Source organism: Panicum hallii, chromosome 4, assembly GCF_002211085.1.
Source record: "Panicum hallii strain FIL2 chromosome 4, PHallii_v3.1, whole genome shotgun sequence".
Classification (NCBI taxonomy): domain Eukaryota; kingdom Viridiplantae; phylum Streptophyta; class Magnoliopsida; order Poales; family Poaceae; genus Panicum; species Panicum hallii.
Genome location: NC_038045.1, coordinates 51,468,894 through 51,494,838, shown reverse-complemented (window position 1 = coordinate 51,494,838; position 25,945 = coordinate 51,468,894). Strand labels below are relative to the sequence as shown.

Sequence of the window (25,945 nt, the reverse complement as noted above, 5' to 3'; positions counted from 1 at the left end):
TTATCTCAACATTCGTTTACCAAGGAATCATTGCTTGCTTTAATAATAGTAGAGAAGTAGAGATAGTAGAGATAGAGATAGAGATAGAGATAGAGAACGCGGAAAAGAATATCCAGTGACCTACTTGATAGACAGTCGATACCTAATTCCAATCAACGAACTGAATCCTTTTTCTTTTCCCTGCATATACCGAACTCGACGGATAGACCCCCATGTTGGTTCAGAAAGCTCTGAAAAAAGAGGCGATCCGAAGTGACCGGCCGAGGAATTGAACCAAAGATGCTAGCTGGTGTGATGCAGCGTGCATAACACAGGACGTGGGGCAACCAACCCTAGGCTTATCCTGGGATTCTTTATGGACCTAATTAAAGATACCGGTCGAAGGATCATCGCGCATGAATTCTGTAAAAGGTCAGTGACGTCGCCGGAATGAATCCGTTGGGAAAGAGCAAATGTCCATGCGTGCTGGTGCCGGATCATCGGAGCCCTGCATCATGGTCTCAGCCTCATGCCTCATGCCATGGCATGGCATGGACCGGGCATGCGTAGATCGCTAGAGCACATGGCATACGTATCTATTTCGAACGATACACGCCACTCGTAAATCTGGACGCGTCGGATCATGGACTCACGCCCGTCTCGATGGGCGTAGATTTCACGGTCGGAGAACGCGCAGGGCAGCGAGCGAGAGGTGCGTACGTGTCAGCTCCGGTCCCGCGACAGGTGGCGCGCGCGCCGCCAACGGCGGAGCGCTGAGCGGTCTGCCTGCAACGGTACGTGCGTGAGGGACGAAGAGGAGGCCGTGTCGCGGTTGTTGGAGCCACGGAGCCAGCCAGAGTCAGCACACACGCCGCCTACGCTGGCCACGAAGCAGGCCAGCAGGTGGCAGCGAGCGGCGCGGACAACGACGTGCTGTCCTGGGCTAGCTCCTGGCTGCCGACGACGCGCGCCGTTCACCGGCGTGCGTGCAGTGGGCGTGGCTGCCATCCAGAACGGCGACGGGGGCGGGATAAAGGAAGATCGTCGGCCCAACAACCGTCGTCAGGCAGGCGTGCGTGTGTTTGGGCCCAACAAGAAGCCAGGGGCCCGGGACCTTTCACTTCGTTCGCGCGGGAAAACGAGAACCGAGCGGGAGGGCAGGCGCCAAGCCGCGCGAAAGCACATCGGGACGGCGCAACTCCGGGCGGGCGCCGGGGATGAGCTCGTCCATGTCCGGTCGCGACGATGACGCGCCGGACCTCGTATGCCAGATCGACTGCGTCCACGGCATGGTCGACGCGCTCTCCTCCGTCCGCTGGAAGCGACACCAGGTCCGCCCGTCGATCGGTCGCTTCGCTTCCCCCCTTCCCGCCTGTTCCGCTCCCCGTCCCAGCCTCCCATCCGTCCCGAGCCCTAAACCCAGATCCCCCCGTCCCCCCTAAACGCAGGACGCGGTGATGGAGCTGTCGGCGCACGGGATCGTGCTCACCGTCGAGGAGAGCGGTTGCCTCCAGGCCAAGGTCTTCCTCAAGCGCGAGGTGAGCCGCATTACGACGCGTCAGGTGTTTGCGTTTATGACTAGGCGCGCTTCGGGGTCTGACTTGTTTGGAGATTTTTTTGCCCCAGCTGTTCGTGGAGTACGAGTATGCGGGGGAGGGGCGTGAGCGGTTCGGGCTCAGCTTGGGGCTCTTCGTCGACTGCCTCAACATCTTCTCGACTCCGGGGCATGCGTCAGCAGTCGAGATCCGGTACCCTGGCCCCGACATGCAGCTTCTCCTCAAGTACGTATTATGCCCTCTGCTGCTGATGTTGTGCTCGTATACCTGACCAAAGTTGTTGCGCGCGTGGCCCGACCTAGTCCCATTGAGCCTGTTTGGATTCCAGAACTGATCACATGGAACATTAGTCTTGGAAATTTTTAGGATAACTGAATAGCTGGTTCTCCATGCCAGTGAAGTAATTTAAAAAGCTGGCTTGTTTGTTCAGACAAACTGCTGAAAGTTATCCGTGTGTAACTTGCTCTATGACGAGATGAATGACTCAGATTTTCAGTTTTTGGCCATCTTGTCGTCAACACAAATTTGAACTACTCTGTTTATTTTAAGATGTTTTATTTGCTGCAGAGATTAATGTAACTTAAGCAGATTAGTACATTTGGAGTTTTTCTCATTTGAGGGACTTTTGTAATGATAATGCAGATCAGTGGACTCCCAAGATGCATGTCTGTATGCAGAAATCAGAACCAGAATTCCAGATACAATCTCCTGGGATTACAATTTTGAGCATGAGGGAAATACTCCAGTCACCTTTACTGTTAAGGTAGCTCAATGCATCCCTATTTATTTGTTCGCAGTACGCACCAACTGTTTGTTTTAGTTCACCAGGAATATATGATTAACTACCTGAAATTGCAGTCTGCTGTCCTGAAAGAAGCGCTTGATGACCTTGAGTGGCCAGGTTCCAGCATTCAGATTCGAATGCAACCAGACCCTCCAACAGTTGTATTCAAAGGTGAAGGTCATGGCGACTTGCAGGTTTGCTACAAGTTGGTCTGTATTATTCACTTAGCTTCCAATTGTGCTTATAACTCAGTGTCACTTTCGCCATTTGGCAGGTTGAGTTCCCCTATTATGCAAACACCGACCTTCTAATCGTGTTCCAATGTGACCGTGAAGTGTCATACAGGTAAATTTCTTGTTTCTAGAGGCTCAGATGGTATGCTGTTTTGTTCTAATTTGCAGACCGTACTGTTTTCTTCAAGGTATAAATACAAATTTCTTCGAGCAACTACCTCGAATATCCCCAGTAGTGTCATGAAGGAGAATCGTAGGACTAAGGTCACAATTGGGAGGGGAGGGATGCTGAAAATCCAGCACCTGGTTTCACTTGCCAGGCCAGGTATGCCATACTTCCGTAATATTGGTGGAGGAACTGAACAGACAAGCCGAATCGCTCATATAGAATTCTTCGTGAAGCCAGAAGAAGATGATAATGATGCCTAGCATTTGTAGAGTGTGTTATTGATCTGTATCATCCAGTAGGGCTAGTTTATCGTCGCCTTAATTACTAACTTCAGCTCTTGTTTGAGACACACCTAGTTTGAGTAGCTATGTGAAACTGAACTCAGGTGTCAGGTCTTAGTTTCTGAACTTGCTACTGTCAGACAGGCATGCATCCTGTTACTAGTCATGTGAATCCTGTTGCAATCAGACAGGCATCATGTTGTCCGTAATCATGTGAACCAAAAGTTTCTGTTTTTTGGTTCCCACAGATATCCTTTTATCCTGAAGCTTTTTAACAAAATGGAACAAAATCTTCAGCAATCAGTGATGGTTAGAATGGTATTCTTATTTTGCGTCTGAAACAGATTCGGCCCATAAATACTTGGATCAGCAAGACTAGTGATATCAATATGGGCCTGAACCACTGGTGATGCACCTATGAAAGTAAATGCTTCTGTTACGGCATGCCATATTTTCCAAAGTAAGCCCCTACTTTAGTGGAAGGAGTTCTGCTCTTGTCTCTGTCTTGTCGTAACCTCCGATTGGCATCAATGGGCCCTCAATTAATCTAGCTCTGTACTACAAAAGCCAGGCAGCCTTTGAGTGTCCTGCAGATCAATTTTAATCCGTGCTAGAACTGTGCACCAACTACCATCCTGGTTCCCTTTGCCATTGCTGCCTGCATTTGTTTTTTAGAGCAAGCCTGCGCTTGTTTTGCCGCTCATATGGTATGCTACTTGCTTGTACATGGTAACTACCACTCAAACAACATGCACTTAACCATGCAAAACGTGTGGACTAGAAGTTGTTAACCATGAGAACAATGACAAATGAGATTCGTGTTGCCTGAAACCGCAAAGCAAAAGCCGGCAGCATGGCTTGCTTGTATCACTGAACAATCTTTATTAACGGGTAAAAGGTCCATGGAGAACGACCGCTCCTTTCTGTTGGAATCCTGTTTCTTGTAGCTTGTTAGAGGAAATATGCATCTGGTAGTCCTTATTACCTTAACTTGGCAACAAAGGAGGAGTGGCAGCTGCAGCAAACCGAATTTATCAATGCCAGAAGTACCTTCTGAGAGTGGAAGTCCGATTGCGGTCTGCGCCAATCAATCTCCTTGGCTTTTTCAGCTTGCCACTCTCAATGCTTGCAAGGTAAAGAAAGAAAACCTTCTCCTGGCCTCTATTCTTCCTGCCATGGGACAGCTCGCACTTGGTACTAGAAGATTGCCAGTAGCTGCCCGAGGTAAGAGCTGATTGGATCTGTAAGTTTTGTTAAAAGCACCAGAGGGTATATGCCCTTGTGCTTTCTTGTGAAACGGCTGTCCCAGTTGAGTGACCCAACCCCAGAGTCGATGAATCTTTCGGAGGGCTGCGCTGAGACGCATGTTCCTGTTTGAGCATTGAGTTGGATGGACCTTTTCTTTTAGATTATTAAGGAGTTGGATGTACCTGATGGCCTTTGTCCATTCCTGTGACCGCGAAATGGCATCTGATGCCACAAGGTATCCCACCCACCCTTGAGGCGCATATTAGGAAAGCCCCCAACTCTGTCGAGCGAATGAGCATTATGCTGGGTCGCTTATTCGTGGGCGAATGAGCGAATGGCCATGGGCAAGCTAGGCACTTTTCAGGCAAGTAAAGTGTACCGGTCCAGGGTCCACATCATGGGCGTGGAGAACGCCAGGTGCAGTGCCATCTTGTGTTCCGGTGATCCTGGCCCGAGGCCCTCTCTCTATCACCGGTGACCACAGTTAGGTAGGTGCCCGTGCTCTCGCATACTCCGTCCTCGCTCACCTGCTCGCTGTTCGGCACTCCATTTCAGGAGATCCCAGCCCAGGCGAGTTTGCCCAGATTAGTGGCGCGTTTAAATAAAAGCTGCCTAATTGAATGCAATGTTCATGTCCTGAATCTCTCTCTCTCTCTCGCTGTACGGGGGGCCCACGCCATGTGTTGGCACGCCAGGCGGACGTGCCGGGCAGGGCGGGCAGGCAGGCACACATGCCACTGCGTGTACCCTGCCTGCGGGCGTGTGTAGCAGCTAGCAGCAGGTGTCCGGCGTACTTCCCCTTTCCCCAGCTGAAGACGAAGCCTCCTCTCTTGCTCTCTTTCAGATGGAGGAATCGAGGGTCAAGAGCAGCGGCAGGCAGGCAGGCAGGCTCCAACCTCTTCGGGTGCCATTAATGGCCGGCCCGTGCGAGCGCAATCATCGCGCTCGATCGCAGCAGCTAGCCTCCGATCGATCCTCCAATGGCGTCGCGTCGACCGGCGGAACGGAACAGCTCGGCGCCTCGCCTGCCCGGCCGGCGAGGGCCCATCGCCGACGATCGATCGATAGATGGCCTCGTTGCTCATTCGACGTGCCGGCTGTATACTGTCATGTCGATTCAGCTGGACGTCTTGTCGGAACTAGCTATTCCATGTTACTTTGCCGCCAATTTTCTAGGTGCCAACCAACAAGCTAGCCACAGCGGCGCGCCTGCCTTCCCTAGACAGTGCACGCTTCTAACAGTTCCACCTGCTCCCTCGTTTTAATTTTCTTCACATCTTTTTTAAGGGACTTTCTTCATCGCAAATCTAATGGCATTAACCCTCAGTGTCAAAAAAAACTGTAATTCCAAACGGGAAGAGTGATTAACCACGAGCAGTTCAGCATGGTACTCAATCCAAACAGTAGCAGAACAGAACGGAACAGTCATCTCCATCAACCACCACACTTGGAGGACATTGAACTGCTACAGTAGCACAAGTGCAAGGTGCATGGCGCCCCAATGCAAGCAGTACCTTGCTAGGAGCAGGACGATGCAAAAATGGGAGCAATCTCCAAACCCTAACCACACCCCATACGAAATTGATCCATCCATCCGAGAGCGAGGGACGTGACACGCACGATAGGTCGTGCAATTCGTAGGCTCGTGGCCTCACTAGCTAGCCCATTCCTTTAGACTCGTGACCTCAACCTCATTACACCACCTACACTTGCAGAGTCACTGCATAGTTAGTCTAATTATCGAGAGGCATACCACCTACTACGACAAGAGTGATTAGCCGTATGGAACCTAAGATTCGAACCTAACCACAATTTTTTGGTGAGGCATTGATGCGCTTAATCGTGGGGGATCGATCAGTTGGCCGGATCGGAGCATAATGCATGGTGGTATTAGCGTAGACGCCGTCGCTATGATCCATGAGTAGCAACACGTACCGGCCGGCCACGCTTGCCAATAATTGTACTTGGCACCTACAGATGCAGCCCTGACTCACATATCATGCCATCAAGTAGCCGTAGTAGTAGCAGTGCGCGCACCACGGCAGCCGGCACTAATGGCGCTTCAATTCGCCGGCCCCGGCCGGCAGCCAGTGCCCTCGCGCCACCGCGCCGGACCCTCGTCGGCGAGACGACGTCGCCGTCGGTACTCGGTACACCAAGGACGACGACGACGACGGCTTCTTGTTCGTGAGGAACGAACTTGCCGTGCGCATGCGACGAGTCGCCGTGTGCCGTACTGCCGTGGACCAGACAACTACACAAAAGCCACAAAGGCCAAAGCCAATGCAAGCCAACCGGTGGATGACCGACCACGACCAAGCTCCTTTTCGGCGCAGAGGAAATAAAAGTCCCAGGGGCCTGGCCATTGGGCGGCATGGTGGGCCCCAGGAGGCCATCGCTTTCTCATATTTGTATACTATATTATTTGCACATATATATATAAAAAAAACTCTGATGCATGCAATGCAATTGTCTCTCTCATCAGAGCTCAAAGTTCATCTGCAATTTCAGCCTCTTTAATGGGAGGGAAGGTGTTAAGCATGGGCAATGAGAGAAGAGAGACACGGAAGAGGGTTGAAAGCTAGTGGTCAATCGTCCCCGGAGACACGGGTGGTTACGCAGCACATCAGGCCTTGCTTTCGGTGCTCTTGCCGGCATCGTCGCGCGCTAGCCTGCCTCTGTTGTCTCTAGTCTCTACTCCTCGGCTAACCCTCTGTCCCTGTGCCCTACCGCCATTCCACCACGCTCGCCCAAGCCCGGCTACCTCAACCGAACACTAGCCTCTCGTTGCCCCTGATCTCGGCAACCGAATCACTGCTCTGCAAGAAAGCATAGAATTTTGAGGGAAAAGATAGGAAGGTGCATGCAGTGCTTATAGGGGTGTAGTGTTGCCGACAATGTGGCAGGTTGCAGAGCTGAGCAACCTCGCCGCCGGTGAACAGTAGCATACAGGAGATCACTGCAAGTTTGCCCTAGTAGCATTCGTTCTAGCTTGTAGGATTTTGATTCTGGTAGGAATTCTCTGCTCCTGCAAACCGTGATCGTATTCAGGCATGCTGCTCCGCTCTTCGGTTTGGCAGAGTCCTGCAGCAGCAGGGGCATGCCAATGCATCTAACAACCTCATTTTGTCTGGCTCTACACATCATGGCATCAATACATGTATCCAAGTAATGGATGCAGATATAACACAGTGCAGCTCTTCATTCAGCTAGCCTGATCGATGCACATAGAGTTTTTTTTTTGGAAGAGATCGACCTGATGAACATTTATAATAACTTTACTGATTGTATAATCGGACAGCTAACGATGGCGTGCTTACAATAGACAGAGGCCTGGATGCTTTGCTGAAAAGATACGATCATGCTGGTGATCAACAATACCCGGTGACCCAAATTAAATGCTGCCACCAATGAACAAGAACCCGTTAGAACATGCTACTGCTGCTGCTCCTGCTACATGGTTGATGATCGGTTTCCGGTTTAGACTCCTCGCCCTTTAATTTTCCAGAATATTTCGAGATTAATCTGAACGCAAGGTCTACCTGATCTGGCTGCTCTTGATGAACATAGTTGCAAGGAGGTGTCAGCATCAGTGAGCTGATGAGCACCCCAAGTAAACAGTGCCGCCAATAAATGGCCTAGAGTATCAGCACGGAAACAATTCAAAGATGGCATTTCTCCTTTACTTGCTTGCAGCGGAAAGTCAGACGATCTTCCATCACAAGGTACTACCACTACTACTGTATAGTTAGTAAATAAAAGCATTTTTTCCCTGTTTAAGAAACTAGTTTTTTCTGAACATTTTTAGTTGGTGAAGCACACAGGGCCACCCCCATAATCAATGCCCACAATGAATTGAAGTGGGGGGAAAAACAGGACAATGAGAAGAAAAGTGCACATGAATAGTGCTGTGCTCCTTTTGCATTCACCAACAAGTTCACCAGATGCCTCTGCTGCTGGCTCAATTTTGGTTGAAGCCCTGCTAGCCACCGGACATGATGATGTTCTTCCACCATTTTGTGCTCTGTCTCACACCAGCAATCCTGATCATATTTCTCGTACTATTCCCAGTGGTCTAATGAACATACACATCATCCCTAACAGTGCCCTAACAGTATGCAGTTATGCAATTGCAAAGTGGGGATCTATCTCACAAGACGACACCTTTCAGCAGTCGCAACGTATACCCACATGCCCATGCATGGTACTACATGACGTTTGAATTCAAGGCATGGATCGATCAGACTGCACTGCTCGTTGCAGCGGGAAGCACCGGATCAATGCAGCCGATTAAGTCTGACGAAGAGATGAAGAGTACCTTGCAGCCATGCTCATGCTATTAATCCGCTCATGGGTGTCAGCAGGGACGACGAGCTGAGCTTCTCCACACGCCCATGCCGTGTCAACGACGCCGATCTACCTCCCATCTTCAGAATCTCCTCTTCAGTATCGCTGTAGCTTTAGGATAACCGCGTCGTAATCCGCTTTCATCGATTGATTGTTGCGAACTGTTCCTGATCATCCGGTTCCGGCCGACCACGCACGCTCTCTTCTTCTATCCACATATACGTACGGATCCAGAAATGGTTTGGCAATCAAGTCGGTCTCTGTGGACCATCAACGTTCCTGGTAGCACTCGATCAGTCGGCTGCCCCATGCTATGCTAGCTGAAAATGGATGGCGTCGGCCCAGCTCAGTGAGTTGCTGTCGAGCTATAGGTGTTCACCGCCGTGCATGCTGCTTCCAGATTCCTGAATGAGAAGATTTCAGCAATGTTTCTGTCAGTAGTTTTATCTTCGTTCTGGGCAGTGGATATGCTCCATGTGCAGTTGCAGCAGAACGGCTGTCATTGAAGATATCAGAGTTCGTTCTTTCTTTCCTGTACATCTGCCATCTGGAATTCTTTCTAGTAGCACACAGGGAACATTTTCTATCAAGTCACTTCCTGCCTGCCTGCAGCAGCTGAGGCCTCAAAATCAGCCCCATCCCTGAACCGCATGTGGCGTACCAACTTTTATCGGCGAACAGGTGGCCGTGGCCGCATCGAGCATAAAGGCAGCAGGCAACCAATACTCCGGAGTATAGGCATGGACATGGACACGGCCGTGTCAGAACGGTGAACAGGGCGAGAGTACAAGCTCGAGGATTCATCAATCAGCAGCAGTAGGCCATGGCGTTGTCTGATGCCAATTCCATGAGATCGATCGACCTAACCGACAGCGACTAGCCGAGGCCCCGTACGTAGCCGTTGGTTTGCCGTGGCGATTTCTTCTTCCACGGCCAACCACCGGTTCTCCGTGCTCTCGATCAACCCCGGGCGGCGTCCCCAACCCGGCGGAATTAGGTCCCCGCCGGCGGCTGCGTGCGCCGGATGCCACTCGATCGCCGCCGGGCGCGGCGCCCTTAAATGGAATTATGGAACGATCGCGAGTAGTCACAACGATGGCAGTGCCCAGATCGGAACGGGGTCGCGGCTCCCAAATCAGGCGCAATTCTGGCGGCCACTTCTGTTCCGTTAGGACACTGCCACCCGATCAAGCAAGTCACCACTCCGCTCGGCGCCTGAACGTTGGGAACTGACGCTCATCGAGCCGTTACCTGTGGCATCGGCTATACGTTTACGTGGCTACGAGGTCCCTTCCTCTCATTCAATTCTCACTGTTCTCTTTGTGCTGTGTCGTCATCTTCCCCGTCGTCGTCGTCGTCCCTGGTGGCTGCTAGCTCGTGGTAGGACTTGGGGGAGTAACTCGTTAACCGTCTCCGGCCGGCGGCTCCTCGTCAGCCACTGCACCTCATCGACCTCGTCGACCGCCCGCCACCGAACAATGATCGCATGACCTGCACAGTGCTACCATTACCTCGTGCCACCACCATCAAATCAACACGGTTGGTCCTCCGCTGTCTACCCTGTTCTTCTTCTTCCAGAGTAGGGCCCGCCTGCATTGCCTGTGAGGCGCGGCGGCGGCGCGACAGTGCGAGCAGGCTGCACGCCACGCCGATTCAAGTTGCCATGGCGACGCGGTGTTGGTTCGGGAGGCCATGCTACGGCCGGCCGACGACGGCGACGACAATGGCCGAGACCGCCAGGTCAACCTGGTCGATGCGAAAGGGGAAGACCAGGTCCACCTGCCATCTGCTGCAAGTGCCCCGAGCCTGCAGCTGCATCAGGAGCTCACTCTCCGGTCTCAGCCTCTGCCCCCGCGCGCAGGCGGCGGCTCAACGGCCACCAACCGCTCACCCTGATGCCGCGGCAGTAACTTCACTTCTTCGTCTCCGGTTAGGTGCTGCGGCCAGATCCTCATCCATCCATCCATTCCTGAAAAAAAGAAAGGTTCCCAAAATGTCAACGGTGACCCTGGCCTCGCCCGGCAGTTCAGTCTACCTGCATTGGTCACATGAACTCCACTGATCTGCAGATGAAAAGGGGGCGCCGCTTGCATCTGCACATGAAAAACAAGGAGAGCGCAGTAAACAGCAGCTGCCTGCAGGCAGAGTGCGGTAAGGAGCGAGCATGCGTTTCCGTGTAGCTGACCATACCCTTTTGGCATGCATGTGCCCAAACTTCTACTCCTTTTTTTTCTTTTGGTTTCTTCTTCCACTGGACAGGGACAGCTACTAGCTAGGGACTGTGAAGTGGAGTACGTGTACTATTTGTAAAACCTCAACGGCATGTATTATTTTGATCTGAGTTTTATACTAATTGCTATAGCAGTTGGTAATCCGAAGTGAAAGTTGATCAGCACAAGCCACTGGAGCAGGGTGCCGTTTGCCAGCGGATGTTACATGACCGCACTCTTTCATGCTCGGCTCACCTGCCATGGTTTTATTGCAAAAAGTTTAATTGCTATGGCACCCTAATAAGTAATAAGATCATTGATTCATTTCCTTGACTGCTAGAAGGTGTTGAAGTGTACACTCCGGGAAAAGTTGAAAGACCGAATTAAAATTAAGTTCAATTTTTTTCTAATTCTATCAAGGTTTGAAGTCTCTCGGTGATGATACTGACCACGTCAACCGGCTAACATGGATTATGATGAAAATCGAGCCGACAACTTGAAAGTGTATCACAATGTATATGTACATATACTTTCTAAATCTATGGATAATGCATAAATAACCGAGTTTCCACTTATCCGGCATAAATACATATTGACCACACAAGAACTTCCTACATGCTCGATAATGCATATTTACCACTCACAAGAACTCCCAAACGATGCTGGCGAAATCTACCAACGCTTAACCCTCCTCAGCCCTCACGCCGACATGGATGAGGCCATCATGTCAAAAAGCACGGTGAACCGTTAACCTGGTCAGGAAAGCCGCCACTAATGCCGCTGGGTGACGCGCATAGCTTTCAGCTGCGGCAGCCGGGTGGCGGTGGCAATTATCTGAGCCGAAATCCCCAACCCAAACCCTCTCCTCCTATTTAACCCAACCCAACCCGTTGCCCGGAGCAGACGACGCCCCCCCAAAGCCAAAAGGGAAGAAGAGGAATTGGCGCAAGAAACCAAACCGAACCACCCGCCCGCCTCCAACCGCGCTTAAATGCGCGCCTTTCTTCTTCCCCCGAGTTAAACCCTCGCGGACGCCTCCGCCACCCGCTCGCTCGCTCTTACAAAAAGGCAGCCACCCCTGCGCCTCAGCTACTAGCTTGCTAGCTGTACGCAGGGCGGCTAGCTAGCTAGCTGAGTTTCCTGAGCCTGAGCGCGCGCGGTCGCCCGCCGTCGGTTGTGCTTTGCCGCCGGCCGCCGAGGTCGATCGGGGAGCAATGCACATTGCCACCTGCGTGTGGCAAGAGAAGGCGGCGGCGGCGGACATGGGGGGAGGTGGCGGCGGTGTTGGTGCTGGGAAGAGGAAGAGGAAGGGGGAGTGGGCGGCGCTGGCGGCGGCGGCGGGGGGCGCGCTCAACTGCGCGGTGAGCTTCGTGGTGTTCTCGGCGCTGGACGTGCTGGACGTGGTGCTGTGCCTGGTGTACAAGCTGGTGGACTACGCCGTGGAGGCGGAGTGGAAGGCGTGCTACTGCGCGGCGGCGGCGCGCGGGGACGGCGCCGCCGGCCCGCGGGTCCTCGCGCCGCCAGGGCCCAAGGTGGTGCGGCTGTCGGCGTCGTCGGCCAAGATTCAGCTGGAGGACGTGTCCGACACGCTGTACGTGCGCCCCTCGCTGCTGGCCGACGCCACCAAGAAGGCCGGCCCCGCGCCGCCCGCGCTCACCGTCAGCCCCGCCATCGCCGAGATGATCCGCGGCAAGATCGACCGCCCGCCGCGCCCGAGCCCGCCGCGCCAGGCGCCGTGCTGGTCCGACTGCGACTGCAAGGTCTGCCACGCCTGGAGCGCCGCCCCGCGCTCCGCGACGCACCTCTACGTCCACGTCCAGGCGCCGCCCGCGCCGGTGCCGGGCGAAGCAGCCGAGGACGTGGTGTTCATCCACGGGTTCATCTCGTCGTCGGTGTTCTGGACGGAGACGGTGTTCCCGGCGTTCAGTGCGGCGGCGCGCGGGCGGTACCGGATGTTCGCGGTGGACCTCCTCGGGTTCGGGCGCAGCCCCAAGCCGGCGGAGTCGCTGTACACGCTGCGGGAGCACGTGGAGATGATCGAGCGCTCCGTGCTCCAGCGCTACCGCCTCGGCTCCTTCCACGTCGTCGCCCACTCCCTCGGCTCCGTCCTCGCCCTCGCCCTCGCCGTCAAGTACCCCGCCGCCGTCAAGTCCCTCACCCTCCTCGCGCCGGTACGTGCTTGCCTGCCTTGCTTGCTCGCCGCCGATCACCATAGCTCTCGTCTGTACTTGGTTGCTGCTGCTGCCACTTGACCTGGCTGAAAGATACAGCTAGTAGTAGGACACTGACACATCAGAGATGCGAGCTGCATGCATGTGACCGTGAGTCAACGACACGCACGCACCAACTGCATCCGCGGCCGCATTAAGCTCCGAGCTCGAGAGTCCGCTGGCCGTCGTGGATGACAATGACGCCATCAACTGTAACAACCATGCATGTCTGAATCTGACGATGATGGGTGAGTTGTTTCTGGCTGCAGCCCTACTTCCCGGTGCCGGAGTCGGAGGCCGGCGCGGCGACGCAGTACGTGATGCGGCGGGTGGCGCCGCGGCGGGTGTGGCCGCCGATCGCGTTCGGGGCGTCCATGGCGTGCTGGTACGAGCACGTGAGCCGCACCATCTGCCTCACCATCTGCCGGCACCACCGCGTCTGGGACCGACTCTTCAGGATCCTCACCAGGAACAGGTGCTCTCTCCTCTCTTCCCAGTAACTAACTGCTGCTCTGCACCTGTGCTTGCTTGGCTTGGCTGCTCTCGCCTGCCCCAGTGGACTAACCCAGCGCCGCCCCCTGCCCCTCTGCTCTCGCCGCGGCCGCCGGCTCGCACACGACAGGCCCCACGCCGCCGCGTAGGACATGAACGGAACCCAAACTGCTAGCTAAATCCCCTGTTCACAGACGAGTTCTTAATTAGGTGAAAAAAAGAAACAATTTTTAATCCAAAAGAAACACGTTGGCCGCATTAAATTGGAGCTAACAAGGTAGGCGTGGCCGCAGCTGCCCGTTGCGTAGTCTACACTAGTACGAGTCCTGTCGGTACCTGTTCTTGCTGTACCCGGGCTCCGCACGCCTTCCCCTCCCTTGAATTCCTCCCTTAATTTGATCCGAGTCTTAGAGTGAGCCCGACTAGCTAGATCAGTACAGTGATACAGTGAGCGAGCGTCCTTTCCTGGTGACGGCGGCGAGAAGGAACACGCAGCACTGCAGCAGCAAGAGAGACGGCGACAAAATTCGGTTGGAGGATGACTATTCCCGATCGATCGATGTCGCCTCCATTAAAACGGTGGCGCCCGGCCGGAAAATGCCGTTCCCCGGCGGCGGCTCCCCCGTGACCTCACCGTCCACATCCACCGTCCGTCCTCTTCCTAGGAACACGCGGACTAGGATCGTGCTACTTTAAGCCCACTAACCTGGGGGTGCTTAAATCGTATCACTATCAGTCTATATCATGTCCTCCGCCGCGCCCGTGGCCTGAGCAGGCGGAGACCAGCGGCAGACAGCCCAGCGCGCGCGGCGACGGCGACCCCTGCCTGCCTAAATCGGCGGCGCCACACGGCACGGCCCCCCTGCCTTAACCCTCCCCCCATCACGGCCCGCAATCATTCGGCGACGCCGCGACGGCGACCAGGCCACACACGGCAAGCTCAGGAAACCCCGGGGGCCCGAAGCGGTGGGCGGGTGCACGCGCCCGGGCGTGTGATCCGCGGGGGGGATGACAGGGCTTCCCCGGGCACCGGCGCTGGGGTCGGGCTGCCGTTTGGGGCATAGATCCGGCGTGACCGCGGAGTGGCGCCAGTGCGGCCACTGCTCGCTGCTTAGCAGTCCCGATGATGATGGGCTCACCCACTGGGGCCCCGGGAACAAACCTACGGGTCTGTCAGCGACTGCTTGTCCGGACGGCCAGTGAACACTGCTCTGTTCTGTTCGCAAAGCAGGTTCAGTGAGTAGACACCAGACAGAGATGGCTAGCGCTGCGAGCAGGTGGTGGTTCCCTGCAGGGTAGGGCAGTCCGGCAGTGCAAGTGTGCGGGTCCGTGTCCATCCATGTTGCCTATGCATCCACTGTGAGATCCGGTAGTTAACGGTGTATTCTTTTGTAAGGTTCTAAAGTTTAGACCTACCACATCAAAGAGAATCTTATCATTTAAAAGTATTAAATAAAGTTTAATTATAAAACTAATTGCAGAATCCCAGGGCTAATTCGCGAGACGAATCTAATGAGGTATATTAAACCATGATTAGCGGATGATTACTGTAGCATCAATATGGCAAATTATGGATTAATTAGGCTCATTAAATTTGTCTCGCGAATTAGCACCTATCTGTGCAAAAAGTTTTGTAATTAGACTTTATTTAATACTTCTAAATGACAAGATTCTTTTTGACGTGACGGGTCTAAAGTTTAGACGGTAGGAAACGAACACACCCTAAGTTGGTTCGGAGCTGCAAGATTTGTTTTTTTTGTTTAACTTTCCTGCCGGCATGAGATTGTGCCGTCGTGCGAGTATAAGCACACGCAGGGCCCACTCCAGGCTGCGTCCAGAGCGGCGGCAACGCCGCCATGGCAGTGGCAAGTTCAGTTATGAGTCATGGCCGCCGCCGTGGCCCGCACACCCGCAGTGGTGAACTGGTGATCCTAGCTAACGCGGGTTGGTCATGGTGGGTGGTGGTGCAGGGTCCGGACGTTCCTGATCGAGGCGTTCATGTGCCACACCCACAACGCGGCGTGGCACACCCTGCACAACATCATCTGCGGCAGCGCGGCCCGGATGGACGCGTACCTGGACGTGCTCTCGTCGCAGCTCTCCTGCAAGGTGGCCGTCTTCCACGGGCGCGACGACGAGCTGCTCCCCGTGGAGTGCGCGCTGGCCGTGGGCGCCCGCGTGCCCCGCGCCCGCATCACCGTCTACGACCGCAAGGACCACATCACCATCATCGTGGGGCAGGAGGAGCTCTTCGCCGCCGAGCTCGAGGCCATCTGGAGGAGCGCCGCCGCCGACTAGCTCCAGCTAGCTGCAGCAGCTGGTGGTATACTGGTGATCGTCCGACAACAGTGCACAGAGGTGGAGACGATCGATCAAGATCAGAATTCAGAATTACTGGCCCGTAAAGAAGATGCAATAACGTCGATGCTTCAATCCCTGCAGACTGCAACGCAGCAAGGGAAAGAAAGAAAGGAAAAAAAAACATGTACTATATCATCATATCAGGATGAGCGAGCAATTGTATTGTAGTATCCTGCCATCAATCATTTGCAAGAGTTTTTCTTCTTCTTCTTCTTCTTCTTCTTCAAGTTCAAGATACATAGCTGTATTCTCCTCTCTTTTCTTTTTCTTCTTCTTCTTATCTGGTAAGTATAAAGAAAGTGCCCTGCTCCTGCTGGATTAATACGACGGAGCCTGCCTGTATTGATTGTCTGATTGGACCAACGAGTTGGTTGGCGCTCATCAGCAGCTAGCTTGTCACCGACTCAATCACCATCAATCTGTAACAGCATATATATAATGGAATTGATTAAGCTGCACAAGTTGGTTTCCGGAACGGACGGACGGCCGCGATTTCGTCGATTGATTCCCCATTCGCGTCGCGTATATCGGCCCTTGATGGCGGCGAAAGGACTCGCCGATGCGGCAGCTAGCTAAGCCTCTCTCTGCCTCTGTCGCCTTGATTTCTTTGTGGGTGGTTATGCGTCGGCACTGCCTCTGCCCTGTGCTACCAGATGTCGGCATCCTGTTCAGAAAATTCAGCACGAAACTGGAAGGATAGTTGCAGTAGTAGTTTTTTTTCCCGATTACACGGTACAACTCATACACTCACAGTACACGCACACTCACCCCTATAAACGTACGTATATAAACTCTATCCTACGAGCATCTTTGAAGACTGAGCTGATAAATCGCCTCGCTGTGATAGGAATATCACCCACCACTGAAAACACAATACTATTAAATCATAAAAAACTCATTTTCATCGGATCTTAGGTGCTCTTGTAAGCATTAGGCTACATGCCGCGCTTGCAGTAGTAGTTCCAGTCCGATGAACATAGAAATAGGCCGTTTACAGCCCAATGCGCTCTGCTACCGCTCCTATTCTTGTGAGGATAGCCCATGTTCTTGTATGAAGATCTCAGCGTCCTAAATTGAGCTCAGTCATGGGCACATCTGAAAGGTTCATTTGGGCCCTTTTCAAGCCCAAGCCAATTGTATCAAGTCCAGAGAGAATCTTACGGGCTGTGCTGGGCTACTACCATCGTGACGCATTGCTTTTAGGGATTTTACCTCGCTGTTTGAATTTGGTCCGAATTTCCTGCCTTGACATCAAAATTGTTCGTCTATACTCCTCGGACTCACGAAACCGGACATGAGATCTCCCTAACTGATTTCTCTTAGTTGTTTTTCTTTTTTTTAATTTATTTTGGCTGAATCTTTAAAAAATTATAGTAAATCAAAAAATTATAAAATAGAAAAAATCAATTTTGTTGAACTTCACATGAGTAGATATATGCAGTGAACATATGATATAATATAATTTAGTAAAAAAATATTATACTTTTATGTATTTTTTTTGTAGTTAATTCATGGCTATAATTTTTATGGTCATGGTGAAATTTTACGGTGGACTAATCATTATATGTTTGAGCTACAGTAAAAAGTTTATTTTTATTGGATCTAGAATTTAGTTGCTCAAGCATACATGATCCAATGAGCATAAAATTTTTACTAAAGATCAAACATATAATAATTAGACCACCATAAAAATATTGACATAATTGGATCACGGAAACTGTAGCTATAAATTAATTATATAAAAGTATATATCTAAAAGTAAAAAAATATTTTACTAAATTATATCGTATCATATGTTTACTGCATAGATCTACTCGTGTGGAGTCAAAAAATTATATTTTCCATTTTATGATCTTTTATGATTTTTCAAAGATTCAATTAAAATAAATATAAAAGAAAATAAGAAAAACCACCAAGAGAAATTAGTCAGGAAGATCATGTATTTGGTATCACAAGTTCGAGAAATTCAGATGCATGATTTTATTATATAGGGACGAAACATGAAAGAATGGTAAAAAGAACTTTTTCCTTCTTTTAACCCGGTGTACCGGAAACAAGCAAAATCAGGCCCACTTCGAACGAAAAGAAAAAAACACAGTAAGCGTAATTTATTACCTCTTACATCCCTACGCTAATCTCCAATACCAAAGGCCTCCTCAACCACAAGTTCTCGCAGAAAATATCGGCACACACGAGGGGCGATCCGCAAAAACCCTATCCCCCAAATCCCAACACCATCCATCACCCGCGAACCACTCGTAGCTAGCCGAATCCCCCGCACTGCTCGCTCCCTCCGGCCATGGCGCGCGCCGGCGTCTCCACCGCGCCGCTCTCCCGCCTGCACTCGCTGCCGCCGCCGCGTCCCGCGCTCCTGCACCACCGCCCGCAGCCCCACGTGCTCCTCCGCCCCCAGCGCAAGGCTCCCAGCACCGCCGCCGCGGCGCTGCCGACAGCCGCGGACCTCCCGCCGCTGTCCTTGCCCGCGGCCGCGGCCGCGGCCGCGGCGCTGGCGGCGGCGGTGTCTCTCTCCGACCCGGAGCGCCGGCGGCGCGCGCAGGCCGAGGCCGCGGGCGGCGGGGACAAGGAGGCCGTCCGCGCCTACTTCAACTCGACGGGCTTCGAGCGGTGGCGCAAGATCTACGGGTCGGCGACGGAGGGCGTGAACCGCGTGCAGCTGGACATCCGGGAGGGCCACGCGCAGACAGTGGCCAAGGCGCTGGCCATGCTCCGCGACTCGCCGCTGCAGCTGGCGGGCGCCACGGTATGCGACGCCGGGTGCGGGACGGGGTCGCTGTCCATCCCGCTGGCGGCGGAGGGCGCGGACGTGCTGGCCTCCGACATCTCCGCGGCCATGGTGTCGGAGGCGCAGCGGCAGGCGCAGGCGGCGCTGGCGGCGCAGCCGGCGGGGTCCCCGTTTCGAATGCCGCGGTTCGAGGTGCGCGACCTGGAGAGCCTCGAGGGGCGGTACGACGTGGTGGTGTGCCTGGACGTGCTCATCCACTATCCGCGGGAGGAGGCGCGTGCCATGATCCGGCACCTGGCCTCGCTCGCCGGGAAGCGGCTGCTCATCAGCTTCGCGCCCAGGACGCTCTACTTCGACCTGCTCAAGCGCGTCGGCGAGCTGTTCCCGGGCCCGTCAAAGGCCACGCGCGCGTACCTGCACGCCGAGCGCGACATCGAGGACGCGCTCCGCGAGGCCGGGTGGCGCGTCGCCAACCGGGGCTTCATCTCCACGCAGTTCTACTTCGCCAAGCTCTTTGAGGCCGTGCCCGCCGGCTCCTCGTCGTAGCCGCAGGCGTGCGTGTTTCCCTGACGCAAACTGTGGATAGAGAATCGAGACGACACCGCAGTGGCTGTTTCTGTTTGTACTAGCAATTCAAATTTTGCTGTCGAGCTTGTAGATTACTGCAGATTGAAGAAGAGTTGTGCTCTGAAAGGAACCTTCGTTCACAAATTGCAAAGGCGATATCGTTTCTCTGTCATCGCCATTGAAATGGATTTTGGTGTTCTTGGGAGAAACCGCGGAACTTGGGAGTGTGTGTGTTCCCCGCTGCCCCTTATAATCATCTCTTGGGCTGGGCCTAGCGCGCCTTACTTTGAGCCTTTGGGCCATCCAATCCCCCAAGAAGTGTCCGTCCATCCATCCCCCCACGACCCATCCAATGTTCCCCGCCGCACGTTGCTTCGTCCCCCTCCACCCCCAGCCGCACGCCACAATCCCGTGCCGCCGCGCGCCGGCGCGCACCGCGGTGTCAGCCAAGCCGCGGCGCTGGACCAGAGGCCCCCGCCGCGACCGCTCATGGGACGATGACGGCGGTGGCAGCGGCTCCGATGCCGACGCCGACGACGGCTTCTTCGGGCAAGAGCAGGACGACGACGAGGAGCCGGAGCGGGAGGAGGCAGCGGCCGGACGGACCGCCTCGCCGGCACCGGCGCCCGCGGGGGGCCAGCTGCGGGGGTCCGACGTGCTGCGCGCTATGCAGAGGGCCGCGGCGGCGAAGGAGGCGGCCAGGAGGAAGAACGACAAGAAGCCGGTGGCGCGGCGGCGGGCCAAGGAGAAGCCGGAGGGAGGCGACGTGGAGGTCCGGGAGGTGAGGCCGGTGGTGATAAGGCCCGAGTGGGCGGCGAGGATCCGGGAGCTGGAGCTCAGGGTCCAGCAGCTCGCCGACAAGTACCACCACCACCAGTAGGCCCGCTTGTGACTGTTACAAGCTGAGCTGAGCAGGGACTGCTCTGCTTTGTGCTTTGTCATCTCTCCTCTGCCACGCACACTGCTAATCTCGATTCAGGATGCAACAGGTCTCGTTTAGATCGCAAGTTTGTATAACATTTGGAACTTTTTGCTACTGTAGCGTTTTCGTTTGTATTTAACAAATTTTATCTAATTATGGTCTAACTAGGCTTAAAAGATTCGTCTCGTGATGTACAATTAAACTGTGCAATTAGTTATTCTTTTACATACATTTACTGCTCCATGCATGTGTCCCAAAATTGATGTGATGGAGAGAGAGTGTAAAAATTATAACATTTGCAATGCATCTAAACGGGGCCTAAGAAGCCAAAGTCATCATCTGACAGTTCGCGCAGGATGCGATTGCGCACTGCGCATTTCATTCCCTGCCAATCTGTGCATGTGTTCGCGCTAAGATTTTCCATGTGTTTCAGACACAAATTGTGCTACTACGAGGTCTGAACTTCCAGCACTCGTATATGCATTACAAACATATCCTATGTGTCGCAGTCACAGACTCTGACAGCCTCCTTATTATCTTATATGATCCGGCAGCGCTCCTGCCTTTAATAGGGGCCTGTTTAGATCAGCACGAAAAACGCAAAAATATTTTTTTCAAAGGAATCTTACCAATTTGAAGTACTAAATGAAATCTATTTATAAAACTTTTTGCATGGATGGGTTGTAAATCACGAGACGAATCTAATGATGCTAATTAATCTATGATTAAGCAATAATTAGCGGATGGTTACTGTAGCATCACTGTTGCAAAATATGGATTAAGTAGGCTCATTAGATTCGTCTCGCGATTTACAGCCCATCCATGCAAAAAGTTTTGTAAATAGACTTCATTTAGTACTTCAAATTAGCAAGATTTTTTTAGCATCTTTGCGTTTACAGGTTTTTTGCGTTTTTACGGAAGGAACTAAACAGAGTGAGAACTAGAGCCATCTTACATTTTCACTGACCCTGACGGCAGATTCTGTCATGCATCTAGCAACATTTCTCGAAGGATCGTTCCAGATTCCTCACGACAAGGCTAGCATGACAGGAGCTTTTCTTGCTCGGTAAAGTGGCAGGGACAATTGCAGAGTTGTCACCATTTGACAACAAGGCTAGATCTCGGAGTCGGGAAGGTGGCTAGAGGTCATCAAGCTTAAGCTTAAACAATCAACTTGCCAGCCACCAGCCGTGTAGACTAATCAGCCTGCTTGGAGACGGCGACAGAAGCATCACTCCCAACAAACCTCTTGATCTTTCTTTAGAGCCCTGCAGATCACCGATCTCAAAGCACGCCGTGCCAACACCGACACCGAAACGTCAACCAACATCATCACCAAGAAAAGGGAAGAACTACTAGTATGTCCTATGTCACGTTTGAAAATTGCTGAATTTTTACATGAACCATCCCCAAGGTCTGATTTTTTTTTTCAACGTCGCCAATGAGAAAACCTTGTCTCTAAGAAACCTATGTGCAAAAATCTAGTCTCGAAGAAACCAGCGTGCAATCTTGTCCCTTGTCTCGATAATTTGGGCGAATTTCACTTGAAAATTCTACTGATCTTTGCAAGTTGTCAACTGAGCAGCGCGGTTGCCTTTACCGACCCACCACGCCATCCCCTCAACCCCCTCTCCCAACGTGCCGCTCGCCCACCACTCCAAATCCCAAATCCCACCACCGGCCACGGGCCACCGCACCACCGCCGCCGCGCCCTCCGCCCCCAGATCGCGCCGCCCGCCCAATGGCCGCCCCGCCGCCGCCGCGCGCCGCGGCGCTCCCGGGGGCCCTCCTCGCCCTCCTGCTCGCCGCCGCGGCGCTGGTTCCCCCCGCGGCGGCCGAGATCCGGGAGACCCTGATCCGGTCCGACCCGCGGAGCATCATCCCGCTGGACGAGTTCGGCTTCTCCCACTCGGGCGTGCTCGAGCTCAACGTCTCCGGCATCGCCTTCGACCCGCCGGCCTCCGCCGAGCTCGACCTCTCCCAGCTCGGCTTCTTCCTCTCCACGCTCGACGCCTGGGTCCACGTCCTCCGCCAGCTCCAGGACCTCGACGTCACCTGCGCGCTCCAGTCCGACCTCGTCAAGCTCGCCTTCTCCTTCGACCGCCTCCGCCCGCCATCCAACCCCGCGGGGGTCGAGGTCGCGCGCTCCTCTTCCTTCTCCACCGCCTTCCGCGTCTCCGAGCCGGGACAGTACACGCTCGTCTTCGCCAACTGCCTCGGCGGGGGGCTCAAGGTCGACATGGACGTCCGCTCCGCCATGTACAACGTCGACCCAGCCACCGGGGATCGCCAGTACCTCTCCGCGGGGGCGTCCTCGCTCCCATCCATCTACTTCCTCTTCTGTCTCGCCTACGCGGGCCTCGCCGCCGCCTGGGTCGCCATCCTGCTGCGCAAGCGCGCCGCGGTCTTCCGGATCCACTACTTCATGCTTGCCGTGCTCGTGCTCAAGGCGCTCAACCTCCTCGCCGAGGCCGAGGACAAGTCGTGCATCGAGCGCACCGGCACCGCCCACGGGTGGGACGTGCTCTTCTACATCTTCAGCTTCCTCAAGGGGATCTCGCTCTTCACCCTCATAGTGCTTATCGGCACTGGCTGGTCCTTCCTCAAGCCATACCTGGCCGACAAGGAGAAGAAGGTGCTCATGGTGGTCATCCCCCTGCAAGTGGTGGCCAACATTGCGCAGGTGGTGATCGACGAATCTGGACCCTATGCTCGGGACTGGGTCACCTGGAAGCAAATCTTCTTGCTGGTTGATGTGGTCTGCTGCTGTGCCGTGCTCTTCCCGATTGTGTGGTCCATTAAGAACCTCCGGGAGGCTGCTCGCTCGGATGGGAAGGCGGCCGTGAACCTCATGAAGCTGACTCTCTTCCGCCAGTACTACGTGGTCGTCATTTGCTACATTTACTTCACGCGTGTCGTGGTGTATGCGCTACAGACCATCACCTCATACCGGTATCTGTGGACCAGCGTCGTGGCTGCCGAGCTTGCAACGCTCGCGTTCTACGTGTTCACTGGGTACAAGTTCCGGCCTGAGGTGCATAACCCATACTTCGCGATTGATGATGAGGAAGAAGAAGCTGCAGCTGAGGCACTCAAGCTGGATGATGAATTCGAGCTATAAGGGTTTAGCAATTGGCATCCCTCCATGCCAGTGGTGATATTGGTGTTGTATGATGGGCCACCACAGGAAAAATGGCATAGACTGGTACCATAGTTCATATCCTTTTGTTTTTTCCTTCGAGTTGGTTACATTTTGTCTTACTGTAATTGGGTATTGACAACCCTGTGTGTGTGTGTGTGTGTGTTAAGCGATGCAGCTTGCCTTTGCCTTAATTTTTATCCATAATCATTGGGATGAGCTGTTTTAATTCTAGATGTTTACTTTGCTCACATAGTGAATGAAATTGACCAATTGATACTGACTGTACTCTGACTTGTTCAAGATTACTTGTATACTTCCATTTTGCTCCTGTGCTTTAGGACCCCTTTCATTTTTAGAGGCAGAAAACCTGTTGACTTGAGTATTAAGTGTTATCTTTCCTTTGTTTAGTTGGAAAATAAAGATTGTGTTGCCACAAAAACACTACAGGGAGCTGCAGATGCTTTTTAGCTGTGTAGTTTGCATTAGGACCTGTTTGGAACAAGGGGATTGCTCTACAAAGTTTTAAGGTTCCCAAGGATTTGGATCCTGATTGCCCTGTCCAAAGAGGCCCTTAGTGTCATGTCACCTAGTTACTTGTCTCATGTGTATGCCTTTTTTTGCCCCCCTTATTGTCGCATATGCTTTTATGGAAAATGAAGGTTTCACATAGAAACACTCCTTAGGTGTTTATAATCGTGATGATGCGTAATTTAAGCAGAATATGCTACTACGCTTTACTCCTCTCAAAATTTGCCCCTTTCAGCAGTTTATGTAATTTGGCATTTCCATTGCCATCTAGGACTGTTTGAGGGCACATCGAATTAGAAGTTCTGAAATTTAACTTGGTTAGGATTTTGGGACCTTCCAATTTTTCTATACAAGTTCTATTGTCCCAGCTTTTTCTTTAGCCTACCCTAGTCAAAACACTTATGGTAATTGAATATGGTTGACACTACCATGTTTTCTATTGTTCCTTACTTTTCTTTACGGGCTATTGCTATCATTGAAGTTAATCTGCGCTTCATACCGAAGTACCTCATATTATGTTACATCTAATGGGCATTGAATGTTCAAATCAAAACCTTAGTCTTTCTGTTCTTGACCTTATCACCATGCAGTTCCCCCTACTCCTTTTAGTGGCCTTGTGTGTAGTAGCAGTGGGAATTTTTGGCACTGAGGCCCCTTTCATACCCTATCATTTCACAGGTTGCCTCTGTTACAAGGTCTGAGATTACAAGTCACTACTCTTACTTTGTAGTTTGAATCTGTTCAAGTTTTGCATATTAGAAGAAAGAGGCCAAGTTACATTAATGTTTGAACTGCTTTGCTCGATGTGTTTTCAAAATGGAGTTAGAACTGTAGTACTTCTTCCGGGAGAAAGAAAAGCAGGTGTTTTACTTGACAATGGTAGATTGTTATTAGATGGATATTCTGCCTTGTTTCAGCTAGGTCATCTTAGTCGACATGATTATACATGGTAGCTCTTTTCATCATCAAATATGCAGTGAAAATTCTGCCAGCTGCCAGCTTGAGAATTCATGTACACTGAGAACCTTTGAACATCTTCCTGATTTGGTCTTCTCTTTAGGATAGGATTTTATTGATGAATGAGAATGGCACAGTACCAATTGTAAGACTCATATAATGTACGTTTGGGCCCAGTGTTATCTGCACATAAATTTGTCGACTTTATTATGTAGCTGTAAGATCAACTTTGAAATTTCGCCCTTAAATATTAATTTCGTGATGGAGTTTTGTGGAAATGAAACTTGGTGGTTACTATTAGATTTGTGTGGTTTTTCATTTCCCAGTGGTGACGCTGGATTCAGTATTTAACTAGGGGCAGATGGTCAGTCAGTTCATTCCTTTCTCTGCACAGATTAAATGGGCCTAGGACTTGATGCCAATGGTACTGCCATAGGCCTGGCCCAGTCTTGGTCTTGGCAGCTTAATGTCAGATCTGATATTAAACTCATACTGAAGCCTGATTGATAAGATATTACGATATATTCCAGGCCAGTGTTCTTGGTTATTTTGAACAACAGAATTCAGTTGTAAATTTGTAGGCTTGTAGCTTGTTTTTTTTTGTGCATATGTTTCGGTTTTGTATTGCTAAGACTAGTTGCTGAGATGATGGTAAGACCGAAATACACATGTGTAGCTGTGAAATGATAAAATATATGTTTATTTGGTTGGTTCTTGAATCTTAATGCTAGCCATATAGCTTTGGATCTACAAAAGTAGACATGGGAATAAGAGAAGTCAAGAGTCATCTAGGTCAACTTAATAGTTCTTCAGTTCATATTCTATAGCACGATTGTAAGGTAATATTTTAATTTCAAATGACCCACAACCAACTCCGTATATCATAGTAACGCCTCGAGTTTAGGGAGTGACAGTGTTATTATGGTTTGAAAGGATGCTGATTTTAGTCTCAGGCAATTAATATGGAGCTGCAAGGCTGCATGCAAGCCTTTGTGCTTGCAGTAAAGTTTGATCTCATGGTGAATTCATCGGGTAAGTAATCTGTGGTTAGTTTATAATGAAACTTGGTGCTTTATTACTATGGTTATCGTGGTAATAAAGTATTTACATCGGTTTCTAATGGGAAAAGTAAGAGTGTCTCTATCATGCTTGTTGGCACAAACTTACTGTATCTTTGATTATAATAAAAGTTCGTTATGGCGTGTAAACAGGTCAT

The 25,945-nt window shown here is 52.1% G+C and overlaps 5 protein-coding genes across 5 annotated transcripts; all 5 read left to right on the top strand.

Moving 5' to 3' along the window:
* The first annotated feature begins 1,123 nt into the window (after positions 1-1,123).
* On the top strand, positions 1,124-3,261 carry LOC112888742. Its single transcript, XM_025955055.1, has 7 exons — positions 1,124-1,310; positions 1,428-1,517; positions 1,606-1,760; positions 2,178-2,298; positions 2,394-2,513; positions 2,594-2,664; positions 2,741-3,261. The coding sequence occupies exons 1-7, from the start codon at positions 1,197-1,199 to the stop codon at positions 2,979-2,981; spliced, it is 912 nt and encodes a 303-aa protein (XP_025810840.1). The 5' UTR covers positions 1,124-1,196; the 3' UTR covers positions 2,982-3,261.
* Positions 3,262-11,722: 8,461 nt separating this feature from the next.
* On the top strand, positions 11,723-16,328 carry LOC112888738 (probable lysophospholipase BODYGUARD 3). Its single transcript, XM_025955050.1, has 3 exons — positions 11,723-12,978; positions 13,287-13,492; positions 15,480-16,328. The coding sequence occupies exons 1-3, from the start codon at positions 12,022-12,024 to the stop codon at positions 15,805-15,807; spliced, it is 1,491 nt and encodes a 496-aa protein (XP_025810835.1). The 5' UTR covers positions 11,723-12,021; the 3' UTR covers positions 15,808-16,328.
* A 1,758-nt stretch (positions 16,329-18,086) lies between these two features.
* On the top strand, positions 18,087-19,324 carry LOC112888741 (magnesium protoporphyrin IX methyltransferase, chloroplastic). Its single transcript, XM_025955054.1, has one exon. The coding sequence runs from the start codon at positions 18,170-18,172 to the stop codon at positions 19,157-19,159; it is 990 nt and encodes a 329-aa protein (XP_025810839.1). The 5' UTR covers positions 18,087-18,169; the 3' UTR covers positions 19,160-19,324.
* Positions 19,325-19,388: 64 nt separating this feature from the next.
* LOC112888743 lies at positions 19,389-20,281 on the top strand. The gene has a single exon (XM_025955056.1). The coding sequence runs from the start codon at positions 19,533-19,535 to the stop codon at positions 20,058-20,060; it is 528 nt and encodes a 175-aa protein (XP_025810841.1). The 5' UTR covers positions 19,389-19,532; the 3' UTR covers positions 20,061-20,281.
* Positions 20,282-21,691: 1,410 nt separating this feature from the next.
* On the top strand, positions 21,692-23,529 carry LOC112888739 (protein GPR107). Its single transcript, XM_025955051.1, has one exon. It carries the CDS (start codon positions 21,844-21,846, stop codon positions 23,221-23,223), a length of 1,380 nt encoding a protein of 459 aa, XP_025810836.1. The 5' UTR covers positions 21,692-21,843; the 3' UTR covers positions 23,224-23,529.
* The last annotated feature ends 2,416 nt before the right edge of the window (positions 23,530-25,945 follow it).

Excerpts from the sequence above, each read along its gene's own strand:
- LOC112888742 (XM_025955055.1), top strand. The coding sequence starts at position 1,197 with ATGAGCTCGTCCATGTCCGGTCGCGACGATGACGCGCCGGACCTCGTA. Across the intron at positions 2,514-2,593 it reads AAGGTCATGGCGACTTGCAG|GTTGAGTTCCCCTATTATGC; the intron begins GTTTGCTACAAG and ends GCCATTTGGCAG. Across the intron at positions 2,665-2,740 it reads GACCGTGAAGTGTCATACAG|GTATAAATACAAATTTCTTC; the intron begins GTAAATTTCTTG and ends GTTTTCTTCAAG.
- LOC112888738 (XM_025955050.1), top strand. The coding sequence starts at position 12,022 with ATGCACATTGCCACCTGCGTGTGGCAAGAGAAGGCGGCGGCGGCGGAC. Across the intron at positions 12,979-13,286 it reads CCCTCACCCTCCTCGCGCCG|CCCTACTTCCCGGTGCCGGA; the intron begins GTACGTGCTTGC and ends TTCTGGCTGCAG. Across the intron at positions 13,493-15,479 it reads AGGATCCTCACCAGGAACAG|GGTCCGGACGTTCCTGATCG; the intron begins GTGCTCTCTCCT and ends GTGGTGGTGCAG.
- LOC112888741 (XM_025955054.1), top strand. The coding sequence starts at position 18,170 with ATGGCGCGCGCCGGCGTCTCCACCGCGCCGCTCTCCCGCCTGCACTCG.
- LOC112888743 (XM_025955056.1), top strand. The coding sequence starts at position 19,533 with ATGTTCCCCGCCGCACGTTGCTTCGTCCCCCTCCACCCCCAGCCGCAC.
- LOC112888739 (XM_025955051.1), top strand. The coding sequence starts at position 21,844 with ATGGCCGCCCCGCCGCCGCCGCGCGCCGCGGCGCTCCCGGGGGCCCTC.